The sequence below is a fragment of the Bos indicus x Bos taurus genome, chromosome 25, assembly GCF_003369695.1.
Source record: "Bos indicus x Bos taurus breed Angus x Brahman F1 hybrid chromosome 25, Bos_hybrid_MaternalHap_v2.0, whole genome shotgun sequence".
Classification (NCBI taxonomy): domain Eukaryota; kingdom Metazoa; phylum Chordata; class Mammalia; order Artiodactyla; family Bovidae; genus Bos; species Bos indicus x Bos taurus.
In genome coordinates, this window is record NC_040100.1 from 26,867,875 (window position 1) to 26,882,510 (window position 14,636).

Sequence of the window (14,636 nt, forward strand, 5' to 3'; positions counted from 1 at the left end):
AGTGCTAGGTCCTACGTGTCTTTGGGCGAGTTAACTTAACCTCTCTGACCCTTAGGGTCCTCATCTGGAAGCTGGATATCATGAAAAGACCCATGGAATAATGGCATTTGAGGATTTGGTGGGGGAAATCAGTTCTTGGCAAATGGCAAAGGTCAGTAAGAGTGGGCCTCACACCAGCGCTGCTAACCAAATCCACACTCCTATCAGACATTCTTTTTGCATCTCTAGATCACTTGGTTCCCGGGTAACCACCATCTGGAGACCAGAAATGCATTCACAACTGCAAGTCAGGGAGTCCTCCATACCCCCAGGGACAGCCTGCCGAGAGAAAACTGACCCAAGGGATTATTCGACTTCCTCATTCATTAATCTGGCTGTTAAGCAGAGAAAGTCCTGCTGATGCCAACAGATGCGAAGTTTGGCTGTGCTGACTGCAGAGAGCAGAAGAGGCCTCGGCAGCCAATCAAAGCATCTCCCCCAACTGGGTACAGCTTCCTGGGAACACTGGGTGGGAGCCGAGGCAGTGAGTACCAGGGAGACAGGATTCGTGGAGGGACGGGCCCCCAGCTGGCCCAACATCCCAATGTAGGCTGAGCCCTGGGCAAGCCATGCCACTGTGGCCTGAACGGACAGAGCTCACAATGAAATCTCGAAGTCAGGCCCACCTGTGGCACCTGTGTTCCAGGACGGAGCAGGTGATGCCTTTCTTGGGAGCAAAGGGGACTGGGGTGGGGAGAGGTGGGGCGGGCAGGGGGCGATGACCCAGGGCTTAGAGGATATCCTCCACTCACCTCTGCCTGGCTGGCTCTTCCACACTCGGCCACATCTGCCATCTTGCTCAGGCCATATGGGAGATATTTGGGGCACCACATTCTGCCAGAAAACCTCTCCTCTGCCCCTCTCATCTGCCCTGCCTGCAGGCAGCTGAAGAAGATCCCCTTGTGAGTCCCACAATGGGCTGAGGCCCAGCACAGAGTCAAAGTGGAGCACGGGCTTATGCCAACAGTTACAAAGAACACATTTGCCCTTTGGTTGGGTTCCAACATCTCTTTAACATCAGAGATCAGAACTCAGGGAAAGACAACAGTATCCTATGGCTCCCCAAAGACCGAGCGCCAGATGAGACTGATGGACTATTGTCTGGAGACAAATTGAGTCATTTCCCCAGCAGCATGGCACCAGTGCAGAAAGCCAGCCGCGTGCCACAGCTGGCTTACCTGGCAAACCAGGGCTCAGGTACCTGGGGCCCATGGATGTAACTGTGGGAGAGGTCACTGTGTAGGTGGGGGAACTGTTATGCACAACATACTAGCCAGAGCCAGGGCACGCAGACTGTTCCTGCCCATGGAGGTTTTGCAGAACTGGTGGGGCAATTTCCATAGTAAAAGATGCAGCTGGGGCAAGGACAGAACCATCCAGAACCATCTAGAACCATCTAGGCTACTGCATCCCAGATTGGCTTCCAGAATTCTGGGTGCAGACTATGTGCCCAGGGGTTTTCTGAGTCATAAATTTTCTCTCTGGGGAAGGACTGATAGAGAAGGGCCAGCATCTCATAATCCATGGGGTAGGCCGGGGAGAGACACATTTCCCAAAGCGCAATGCACATAAATCTGAGAGGATGCTGTGATGAGTTTAAAGGGCACCCAAAGGAGCTTTTTAATTTTATTAATTCAAAATTAAAAGTTTTGCAAAAAAAAAAAAAACATAACTGGCTCTTCAAACTTGTAATTTCACCAATATTATTCCCTGAGATAGCATTTCTCAACCTCAGCCCTACCGACATTTCAGGCAAGATAATTTTTCCTGTGGGGGTGTCTTGTGCCTCGTAGGATATTTAGCAGCCTCTCTGGTCGCTACCCACTAGATGCCAGTAGTGAACCCCCTCCAAGGTGAGATAACCAAAAATGTCTTCAGACATTGCCAAACATCCTCTGAAGGTCAAAGACACTCCTAATTGGGAATCATCAGTTTAGGGTAAGTCTACTTCTGAAAGTAAAATAAGTTAATGTCAGGGAAAATGTACTGTAGGTGACTTAGGATAAACAAACTACACAATTCACATATGGCAAATGTGGCTGAGCTGACAGCCACATCACCTCCTGACTGGCAGGAGTTTGGGAAAAAGCAGACGAGAAGATGGTCAAAGAGGAGCTAAAACTGGGTATTTATCCCCTTAAAATCCCACCACTGCTCCTTCATGCTTGCTCTGTTTTCTGGCTATCCCTGAAGTCGACTGGGCTTCCCTGGCAGCTCAGATGGTGAAGAATCTGCCTGCAATGAGGGAGACCTAGGTTCGATCCCTGGGTTGGGAAGATCCCCTGGAGAAAGGAATGGCAACCCACTCCAGTATTCTTTCTTGGAGAATTCCATGGACAGAGGAGCCTGGTGGGCTACAGTCCATGGGGTCGTAGAGTTGGACACAACCGAGCAACTAAAACTTCTGAAGCCAACTAAGTAAATGGATGTGGGGAGAGGACAAAAGAGCCCAAAGGAACCCCGAGAATCTACTTTCCTCACAACTTCTGGCCTTCCATGAAGGAAGGAGGAGTAGGGTGGGCTTGCTTCTCACTCCCCTGTGGAAGACAGTGCAGAGATGCTCCTGATGAGGGTAAAGAGTAGGAGGCAGGCGGTCCCTGGAGCTGCAGGAGTCACTGAAGAGCCTTGAGAAGTTCAGCTACGTTTGTTCGCCTATCTCACACTCTGTTAGCTGTGGGGTGCTGGCTGGGAGGCACCCTGTCTTCTCTCTTTAGTATCTGACCAATCCACAGGGCTAAGGAAATGATCAATCCAAAGATACACCTCCTTAGATTCACAGACTTAGAAAACGAACTTGCGGTTGCCAGTGGGAAGGGACAGTTAGGGAGTTTGGGATGGACATATCACACTGCTGTATTTAAAATGGATAACCAACAGGGACCTACTGTAGAGCACATGGAACTCTGCTTAATGTTATGTGGCAGCCTGGATGGGAGGGGAGTCTGGGGGAGAATGGATACATGGATCCGTATGGCCGAGTCCCTTCACTATTCACCTGAAACTATCACATTTTTGGATAACCAGCTACCCCCCAATGTAAGATAAGAAGTTTAAAAGAAAAACAAAAACAAAGATATACCTCCTGCAAGTCCCATCAGAAAGGGAAGCACTCCACTGGTTTAAAAAGCTAACACTCACAAGCACTTAGCGTGTACTGATGACTTTACAGACACCGTGCCCTGCCATCTTCATCACAGCCCTGCGGGGCTATTCCTGTGGTAACTACATTGCAGATGGGGAGACGGAGGCTGAGTGGGTCAGAGCCCCTTAAGGCCAGAAGACACAGCTCCAGGACTCCACCTGAGTCTGCTGGACTCACAGCTGCCCAGGAAAGCAGAAGAAGACAGTAAGGGCCCTCCTTACAAGATCCACTGGTCACCCGCCCCACACAGGAACGCCACTGTGATTCAGAGGCCTCAGAATGGCCCAATGCACAAGCAGATACAAGGATGCAACTAACTGCCCAAGGGAGAGAGTTCTCCAAACCCGAGGCGTGAATGAGCAGCCACCCCTCCCCGCATGACCCCTCCCTGCCTCTGCTCTCTGCGTTCACCTCCTGGTGACCACTGGGTGGAGGAAAACTCAGAAAAACAGGTCTGATTCTTCCCACGGTGCTTTCAGAACCCGGGTGCACACACAGCGTCTCAACAGGGCAGCAAGACAGCCGTTATGTGCCTGTCCCATTTTTCTGAGTCCTGGAGCCAAGAGGGTGCTGATAAACGCTCCCTGCAGAGGTGGTTCTGAGCATCAGGGCAGAGAAGGTGACAGAGACCATGGGGAGGTACTCACCTGGGTCTCCAGGGTGATCACTGGGCTTGGTTGTGGCTCCTGTGGGAAAAAAGGAGAAAATGCCTGTGAATGGGGGGGAAACGTAACCTACTACCCTGGCACCACTTTAAAACAAAGCTGTACTTCTGCAGTGCTCAAGCAACCGCACGGGGAGGGTGTCCTCATTCTGTCGCCCCCATTCCATGCGACGTTCTCCACCTCCTCCCACACCCACATGAGGAAGGATAAAACTTTTCACTAGGAGGTTGCAGGGACACCCGCAGGAGATCACGCAAGAAGATGAAGTGCAAGTGTAAAGAAAGAACAAACAAAGCCCCCTCGCAGAGCATCTCAAAGTGTGCTCAAAGCATCGACGGGAGGGAGAAGATGGGTCCGCAAGAGGATTAGAAATAAACCTGAAAGAATATAAAGTCCCGATGAGGGGCAAGGCCACCACTTTGTGTCTGATCTGGGAAAGAATAAGGGAAGGAACGAGACAGAAGGACAAGAAGGAGCTTAATTCCCGGTCTGTGGGGCACATTCCAATGGGCTGGGGAAGATTCCTTTCAGGAGGGAGAAGGCCAGAGAAAGTCCCATTCATTCACTTTCGACAAAAGCCAATTGACTGGAAATGCTCGGTGGTAAATTCTCTCGGGTCATTAAACGTGAACTCCGGGGTGGGGGCAGGGTGGGTACAGAGGAGGAAGGAACGCCTGGAGAGGAGGTAGCGGTTTTCAGCGAGTGGATTCCAAAGAAAACAGGAAACTCAGCACATAAAGGCTATTTTTGTCTCGACTACGTTGGCCCTGCACTTAATCATCTTGGATTCATGATTCTGGGAAAGTAACCTCAAGCTGCCTCTGCCTGAGAATGGGCATGATTTTAGAGCCCCAAAGGGCAAACTCAATTGGAAGCTTTATCTAAGCAGATTTTCCAAAACAGGCTTCCAGAAAGCATGCAAATTCGCCCCAGCCCCCTGCCCTCTGCTGTGAACAAGAAGGAAATGTAGATATCACGCCTTATTCGTCTTTCTGTGATGGGCTTATTTTACTTAGCACAATGTCCTCAAGGTTCACCCGTGTTGTTACAAATGGCAGGATTTCCTTCTTGTTTGAAGGCTGAATGATATTCCACTGTGTGTATATATATGGGGCTTCCCAGGTGACTCAGTGGTAAAGAATCTGCCTGCTATTGCAGGAGCCGCAGGAGACTTAGGTTTGATCCATCCCTGGGTCGGAAGATCCCCTGGAGGGGGAAATGGCAACCCATTCCAGTATTCTTGCCTGGAAAATCCCATGGACAGAGGAGACTGACAGGCTACAGTCCATGGGAGTGACCTTTGAGTGACCACAAAGAGTCGGTCACTCAGTCAGACACGACTGCGCACGCAGGCAGCACATATATATACACCATATTTTCTTTATTCACCTGTCAATGGACATACCGGTTGTTTCCATGTTTTGGCTATTAAGAATTTGGCTTCCAGGATCATGGGGGTGCAGATCTCATAGTTCCACTTTTATGAGGCAACTAAAATAAACTCTCAGAGAAGCAGAGAGTAGAAGGGTGGTTGGCAGGGGCTGGAAGGAGCGGGAAAGTGGGGAGATGCTATGTATATCGGGTATGAAGTTTCAGTCCCACTAGCCAAATAAGCTCCAGAGATCTGCTGTATGGCATAGAGCCTAGAGTTAGCAACATGGCACTGTACACTGAAAATTTCGGTCAGAGGACAGACCTCATGTTAGGTGTTCTTTCCATAATTAAAAAAGAAAGAAAGTGTAGAGAGACTGGAACATCTAAACCCCTCACCATCCTAAGTAACTGTCACTCACTTTCTTGATCACTGCTCCCCTGTGGCATCTTGATAACGATGCCTCGTTCTGATGAGGGTCAGATACCTAACCCCAGGAATGCTTTGCTTTCTGGTCTGGTCTGACCTTTCCTTCAAGACAAGGGACTCTTCTCTCCCAATTTCAGTTCTAATTCCCAGCGTCTCTTCAATGGTGCAGCTCAGAGGTTGATGCCAAGAGGACATCTCACTCTCATTTTCACACTCCACCCTGGCCCTGAACATTCCTCATCCCCAAGAAGATACTGAGGGGCGTTTTTCCCCCTCTTCCCACACTGCAGCCTTGGCCCACAAAGAAACTTGGAGAAAGACTTCCCTGATGGTCCAGCGGTTAAGAATCCACCTTGCAACGCAGGGGGATGAGGGTTCGATCCCTGCTGGGGGAACCAAGATCAACACTAGAGAGTCCATGTGCTAAAGAGCCTATATGATACAAGGAAGATCCCACGTGCCCCAACTAAGACCCAACACAGCCACACAAACAAATATTAAAACAACAACAACAACAACCTAAGAAGTCTTGTAAGAAATACTGCAACCCTCTGTCTTCAAACCCTTACCAGCTCCTTGTCAAGGGGGAAGAGGTAGCCACTACAGCGGGGGAGAACCTTCGCTGAACCACTCTTTATTCAAGTGAGGCTCATTATTTTAGCATCCTTCATAGAGCACCCCCAGCCAGCTCCTGTATCACTTGTCTGCAGAGAGAGTGAACCCTGTGCTCCCAGGCTCCAAGGGTCAGGCCAAGTACACTGTGCAGGGCCCATTCTAGTCTGGGAGGCAAGGCCATGGTCCATGTTGGGCAGCATGGGTCAGACTCACACTGTTTAATGGGAGACAGCACGCAAGTCTGTGCTTCAGCTCAAGTCAGCCTCTGTGTGTCTGTCTGTCCCTCTCTTTATTCCGATCCCAGCATCCAGATTTTGACTGGAAGATAAGAAGCTGCTTCTCAGACATTAGCTTCATTTTTTAAGGCCAGGTCCTTGCAAAGCATTGGATGGGGTGTTGGGTGCATGCCCAGATTAATTAAGCTGTACTTCACAGCGCATTTGGCTGTTGTTTGGGGCTTACGCTTCACTGCTCAGAATCCCATGGGGGAGGCGGGGGAGAGGGGAGAATGCCATCCTGAACCCCATGAACAACTTCACTGAAAAAGACTTTCCCAGGAAGCCACAGGAAACCTCTGACATCCGTGTTGACAAAACCCAGAGCCTGATCCATGGGTACAATGCTGCACCAACTATCTGGTGTTCCATGATCAGAGATCCTCTGGGGGCAGGGTCAGAGGATTAATATTCATTAAAAAGCTTCTGGAAAAACAAAAGCAAAAATGCTATCTATTTAGCATGTTAATTATTTAGCCAAGAAGACAGACAAAGTAACTCACAAACGGCCATGTCATTAACACTTAGGATTCACTGGCCAACAAACTCACTCCCCTCCCTCTGTGCACATTTGAGATATAAGACTCTGCCTACAGAGGCTCAGACCAGAGGATTCAAGGTATGACAGTATCTCTGTGAGGTTTCACTTTCAGTAACATCCTCCTTAATTGGAAAGGCTAACGAAGTGGAACTGGGTCAATGATGCTGTCTGCCTAATCCATCGCGTCTGTCTAAACTGGGACTCTTTGGTTTACAGTAGAGTAAATTCCTGTCTGTCAGAGGAAAGGCTCTCGGAGACCAATGGGGAATTCGCAACGTGCTCGGATGCTACAGTGGAGAGCTTTTAGAATCTTAATGTGGGGACCGAGAACCAGGGAACCACCTAAAGCAAGGAAAGCCCTTTCATATCATCTACTGCAATGACAAAGTGGGGAAGCCAAGTGGGGAACTGGGTAGATGGAATCAGTGGCCCTCATTTTCACCACTCCCTCGATCCACACCCTCTGGTCATGTGATCGTGAATTGCTTTGCAGAGCAAGCTTCCTCCTCCCTGAACTTGGGCTTGCCCATTAGCAGTTAAGACATCGTGGAAGCTTGAAATGTGTGTGCATGATTGAGCATGACCTCTTGTGCTTTTGCCGGTCAGCTCAGGAGAATACACCCCAGGTAGCCTGCTGGTCCAAGGGGGATTAGAGGCACTCGGGGCAGACCCAATCCAATCTGCAGCTTGAAGCTAAGTCCAGCCTCGATTAGCCAAACCCGAGCCCACCTCACTCACAGACAGAATATGTGCCTGTTGTCTCAAGCCATTTCAGGTTGACTTGTTACACAGCGCCATTGTGGTGAATATACTCTCCAAGGTAGACCTTGATAGAACTAAAATGTATTGTATACAGTCCAGCCTTGGAAACGAAAAGATACATATTCTCCCTAAGTCTGCAAATACATCCAGGAACCTGCAATAACTACAGCTAATAGCTATCATTTACTGAGACCCTACTATGTACCAGGCTCCATTCGAGATGGACCTTACACCAAGCAAAGAAACACTCACCATCAGTATTTGGTACTATCTCTGAGTCAGCCTTCAGCCCTCTTCACTAAATATACCAGTTCTTCTGAATTTGTTTCGGCGCCATTACAACATATTGGGGCTTCCCTGGTGGCTCAGATGGTAAAGAGTCCACTTGCAATGAAGGAGACCCAGGTTTGATCCCTGGGTCAGGAAGATCCCCTGGAGAAGGGACTGGCTACCCACTCCAGTATTCTTGCCTGGAGAATTCCACGGACAGAGGAGCCTGGCAGGCTACACCCAAGGGGTCACAAAGAGTCAGACACGACTAAGCGACCAACACTTTCAGCTGCACGATAACATTAAAGGGGGTCATCACTCAGAACCTCCTTGCTCTGAGAAAGACATTTCCCATTCCTTTGGTTTATTCTAAACTTTATTCCATGGGCATATCATTTGACCAAGATTCAGAATAGTCATGAATACTAGTAGTAACTTACTAAGTTACTTGTTAAGTAACAGCTAATAATTTGTTAACGTCATACCATGTTTCAGGCCGTGGCTTAACCTCTATACACACATCATTCCATTTACCCCTTGTAACACCTTTATGGTAGACTCTACTACTATTCCCATTATAGAGATGGGGAAACTGATGACCACAGAGATTGAATAACTCGTCCAAGTTTACACAGATATTGTTGAAGCCTGGATTCAGTCCCAATGCCCTGTATTCAAGAAACCTGGGCTATTTTAGAGTAGCTCTATCAGACAATACAGTCCTACCTTAGACAAAGTAATCCTGCAACCTAGATAGTGTTTATCAAAAGGAAGAATACAGGAAGTAAAAGGTTAAGTACCACCTTAACGACTGGCATCGTTTTTGAGCATCTGTATTTTTAAAAAAGGTAGTGGACACGGTTGATAGAAATTAGCACACATGTCAAAACTAAAAACAAAATGCAGTCACTGTGCCACAGCATGAACCATGCAGAGTTAGCCAAACTCGTTCACACACGTTTACTATGCTCCAACTCAGCAGCCAGCACTCTGCCTGGCGGGCACCATGAGGGAGACAGAACTGAGTTTAAAGGGACCCTGTGCGCCCTTCTATCCCAAAGCTAACTGTATAAATGAGGCGGGAGCCTGATTACAGGTCCTGGAGAAATCAAACTTGTTTGCTCCTCAACAGTCTTGCTTGTATGACCAGGGAAACCAGGCTCAGATACTTCTGAGCCCATCAGGGCCACGGGCCTAATCTTAACAAGCAATTAAGCTTTTATAAAGAATGCAGAGAGAAGAGGAGGAATTTGTTCATTTTCATTTCAGGCTTGCATCAAACGTTTCTGGCTTTCCTGGTCATGCTGAGCCCCGGGTAAGCCTCGTTCACACACGTTTACTATGCTCCAACTCAGCAGCTAGCACTCTGCCTGGCAGGCACCATGAGGGAGACAGAACTGAGTTTAAAGGGACCCTGTGTGCCCTTCTATCCCAAAGCTAACTGTTTAAATGAGGCAGGAGCCTGATTACAAGTTGGAAGGGGCTTTCTCCTCCCTGTCTTTGATAAGACATCATATCTATATCTCATATGATATGAGATATCATAAGATAGTGCTTGTTCTTGGGCATTAAGCAAAGTCTTTGGGAAATAGGTGACAAACATGTGACTCAGGCTTCCTGAGTCAGGTCCCCCCTGAGGCCCATCAAGTCAGCAGATAGACAATGGGTCCCCAGTAAGACTCAGCACAGACACACCCAGGACGAAGCTGCAGAAGGCTGATGGCACTCGCCCAGGGAGTCCTCTGATTCGCCATAGGAGGGAGCTTCCACCATCCGGAGACTGGATCTAATCTCATCACTGTTCAATAGCAGGCACCTTGGGAAATGCAACGAGCTCTTCATGGGATCAAAAACTCAGCACCGCTGCCTGCTGGAGAAACACTCCCTGGTGAGAGCACCCAGAGGAAGCTGAGCGTGGATGCCAGGCCAGAGGCCTAACTGGATGTGGTCACTTGTACTGCAGGCTGGGCACAGGGCAAAGAAGGATCATTTGTGGGAAAAGAATACAGGTTAGGGGTCAGCCCTGGGTTCAGATCATGCACAAGCCCAGTTCTAGTCTTGCTCAGGCTGCCATAACAAAGTACCACAGGCTGAGTGGCTTACACAAGAGAAACTTATTTTCTCACAATTCTGGGAGCTAGAAGTCCAAGGTCAATGCACCAGCAGGGTTTTTTTTCTTTGAAGGCCTCTCTGCTTAGATGGCTGCCTTCTCACTGTGTACTCACATAGTCTTTTTACTCCATACAGCAGCCTCTGGGTGTCTCTGTGTGCCCAAAGTTCCTCTTCTCATAAAGATACCAGTCAGACTGGACTGTTGTTTTTGTTTAAGTCACTCAGTCGTGTCCAACTCTTTTTGTGACCCCATGAACTGTAGCCCATCAGCCTCCTGTGTCCATGAGACTTTCCAGGCAAGACTATTGGAGTGGGTTGCCATTTCCTTCTCCAGGGTATCTTCCTGGCCCAGGGATCGAACACACATCTCTGGCATTGGCAGGCAGATTCTCTACCCCTGAGCCATCTGGGAAACCCTCAGACTAGATTAGAAATCCCTTCTAAAAGCCACATTTTAACTGAATCACTTCTTTAAAGGCTTTGCTCCCAAGAACTGTGTGAGTCAGCAAATGACAACCACTTAGACTAGTGACCTCAGCCAAACCTCATAGCATCTGTGAGCTTTACTTTCTCATTTACATGATGTTAACAGGAGGGTCTATATTTCTCCTACAGAGCTACTGCAAGACAGCAAAGCATAGACTGTATTGTCTGGCAAACTCTGTAAGTGAAAACGAGCATTGGTAACAATCACACCAGCTTAACAGGTGTGAACCTGGACCGTCTCACACCAATTCAGATGCACAGTCACCTCCTGTCTTGAAAACAGGATATCATATCACAGGCTGTTGTGAACATTAACTAAAACCAGATATTTCAAGTGTTTGGTCTCTGGCTAGAAACTCAAAGATAATCGTCCCTTTGTTTTCTTCTTCCAGGCTTGTGAAGGCTAAGACATAACCCTCCACACCCAACCCTACTCGATCATAATTCTTCTGGACTGAGAATTATTGTACATAACTGGGTGCATGCATGCTTAGTCGCTCAGTCTTATCCGAATCTTGTGGCCCCATGGACTGTAGCCTGCCAGGCTCCTCTGTCCTTGAGGTTTTTCAGGCAAGAATACCGAAGTGGGTTGCCATTTCTTCCTCCAGGGGATCTTCCCAACCCAGAGATCGAACCCACGTCCCCTGTATCTCTTGCCTTGCAGGCAGATTCTTTCCCACTGAGCCATCAAAGAAGACTATTGTACCTAAGTGGACAGCAGTGAGTGGGTAAAGTTACCTACTTCATTTTGAAAGCTTACTTGTGTCAAGTGCGTGAACTCCTTGTAACCCTGGCAAGGGAAGTCTCAAACTGCCCATTTTACAGACCAGATAACTAACGCTCCAGCAAGACAATTTGCTCGAGAACATAGATTTGATAAGGGATGGGGCCAGGTCTGGTGCTCAGGTCTGTACACTGCCAGAAACTGGTCCTTTAACCAATATCCTGGTGTTTCCAATAGTGTGAACTTACTGAATCAGGCTCTCTGGGCAAGGATCCAAAGAATCTGCATTTTTATTAGACACTCTTGGGCAAGTCAGGCAGACTGAAGCCTGAGAACTCTTGTATTATATTCCGAATAGTACAAGACTAAAGGCATCCGAGGTGAGAAAGACAGCCAGTGAAAAACCAAAAATCTTGCTTAGGACTCCAACCTCTGACACCAGCTAGCCACCAAGTGTCTGATGCATGCTTGGGACTCTGGTGCTCAGGCTTTGTGCCTCCAAGAAATTTCATGATGGGTGTGTCCTGGCCTCCCCTGGGTACTCTAAGAGAATAGCACAGACTGAGTGGGTTATAAACAGCAGAAATTTATTTCTCACAGTTCTGGAGTCTATGAGTCCAAGGTCAAGGTGCTGGCAGACTTGGTGTCTGGCGAGAGCTTCCTGATTCATAGATAGCTGTCTTTTTGCTGTGACCTCACGTGGCAGAAGATTCAGGGGAGTTTTTCAGGGTCTCTTTTATAAGGGCACTAATCTCATTCATGGGGGCTCCTCCCTCATGACCTAATCACCTCCCGAAGACCCCACCTCTTAACGCCATCCCACGGGATATTAGAATTTCAACATATGAATTTTTAGAGGGACACATATATTCCATCTGGGTTTCCCTGGTGGCTCAGTAGTATAGAATCTGCCTGCAATGCAGGAGACTTGGGTTCAATCCCTGGGTTGGGAAGATCCCCTGGAGGAGGGCATGGCAACCCACCCCAGTATTCTTGCCTAGAGAATTCCATGGACAGAGGAGCCTGGCGGGCATCAGTCCATGGGGTCATAAAGAGTCAGACAGGACTTAGTGACTAAAACCACCACCATACATTCAGTCCACAGCAAGGTGCAGGGTGGTTTTGGCCCCTTCTTTTCTCCCCACGTAAATAGTGAAGGTATCCCTCTTGCCCCAGAAACCCGGTCACCACTCCCCTCCCTTCAGCACCCCCCCCGCCCCGGGGCGTGTGACCCCGTCTTAATTCTTTCTCTAGGCCTGGTCACAGCCATCAGGGTGCTCACACAATAGCGCTTTCTGTGGGATTCCACGGCGCGCTTATCTTACACGGCAGGGGCTCCCGAGATGAAGGCGGGACACGTGCCGGCCAGGCGGCTCCGGGCGATGAGGGAGGCACATGATGGACACAGAACGCCCTTGTTCTCTGAGAAAGGCTGCTCTTGGAACGTGAGCACAGGCCGGCACCACACAGACTCACCTTGTTGGAAAATGCAAAGTCACCTTCAAAGAGGACTCAGGGGAGAAAGCAGAAACCCCGTGGAGAGGGCAAGGGGCCTCTCCCTGCATCAGAGAGATGGTGACAGATGTGACTGGGCCCTGAAAACGGGGTGGAATTCCCTTGCTCTGTCTGTCTCTTTTTGGTCTTGAAAGTTCAAAAAGTTCAGAGACCTTTTAGATCTTCTTCTGCATTCCCTCCACATATTTAAGTCCAGACCTCAGGAAGGACCAACAGAACCTCAAAGAACTGCTAAATGAAGCCTGAAGCCCTTGGATCAGTAGTTGACCATCCCCATCCTGGAAAGAGAGGAGAAACCACAGATGCATGGAAACTCGGCAATGGCTTTAGTGTTTCTCAGCTCCGCGTGTGTATCTCTGAGCGCAAACAGTCACTAAAAATCTAAACCATTATACAGAACACTTCGTGCTGCGTGGGCCTCCGGAGGTTTTGTAATCCTTTACAAAGTGCACAGAACTACAATTCTTGGAACTACGCTTTGAATACACCTGCCTGAGGCCCTGGATGCGCTTTTCTGCCAGAAAGTATGGCTTCTAGCTGTATGGCTGCTGCCTGGCTACTGCACACAACTGTCACCTCCCCCTTATTCATGCAGTGATCCTGGGTCACGTGGCTGATCAATACTGACGATAATCAGAAAAGCAGCCCAACACTGGGCTCACAGTGAAGCAAGACATTATAATAAATGGGCTGTAAGAACTCTCATTAAAAACTCACAACAGCTCAGATTATTCATAGGTATTATTAGTACTAACAGCTCCATTTTACAGGACGGTATAACCGAGGCTCAAAGGCACTCATTAGTAAATCGCAGAGACAAGGTTTGGATCAGGACAGCCCAACTCCTGAGGGTTTCCCTGGTGAGTCAGATGTAAACAATCTGCCTGCAATGCAGGAAACCCAGGTTCAATCCCTGGGTCAGGAAGATCCCTTGGAGGAAGGCAAGGCAACTACTCCAGTATTCTTGCAGGGAGAACTACATGGATAGAGGAGCCCAGAAGCTACAGGCCACAGCGTCACAAAGAGTCGACCACAACTGAGCGACTAACACACACACACACACACACACACATACAGCCCAAGCCCTGAGGCTGCACTTTTGACCACTAGACTATGCTGTTTCCCAGGGGTACGACCACACTGTAAATCAGAATCACTTAACCACGGTTCATGGTTCTGTGAGTTGTTGGCACTAGGAAGCCTTATGGAGCAGGGAACTGGATCACATCGTATTAGGAAATACCAGATTGTCCCATTTGGTTGCTCTGGATCTTTGGCTAATTACGTAACCTTTAAGAATACTAATCACAACAAGAACAAGAGTAATAACTCTCTCAGTGGTTACTGTAAAGACTGACAGAGATGGAGTATCAGAACCTCGCTCAGCCCTGGTGGCAAGTAGGCAAGCCACAAATGTTAGTTCCTCTTGGAGGACAATTACTGTCACTTTATGGGATGTGTTTTTCACAGCTTGAAGGCATTTCAGACCAGAAACGAGACATGCCTGCAGCATGCCAAGAAAAAACTGAGCAACGTAACCTCCACCCAACACAGCCAGACAAGATGCGCTGGTAGACCATCCGGGCTTGCAGTCCTTCTGAAGCTGGTCACCGGACTCTGCTGGGATGCAAGTCTTCCTAAGCTCAGAATACAAGCTGCATCTCCAGCCTAGCCCAATAATTAGCTTTT

At 48.6% G+C, this 14,636-nt stretch overlaps 1 protein-coding gene across 1 annotated transcript in view; it reads right to left on the reverse strand.

The window, feature by feature from the left end:
• The window catches only part of XYLT1 (xylosyltransferase 1), a 350,343-nt gene that overhangs the window by 244,420 nt on the left and 91,287 nt on the right, over window positions 1-14,636 (reverse strand). Inside the window, exon 2 of the mRNA XM_027528095.1 lies at window positions 3,829-3,867. Coding sequence (XP_027383896.1) covers window positions 3,829-3,867 — 39 coding nt within the window. The remainder of the gene's footprint in view (window positions 1-3,828; window positions 3,868-14,636) is intronic.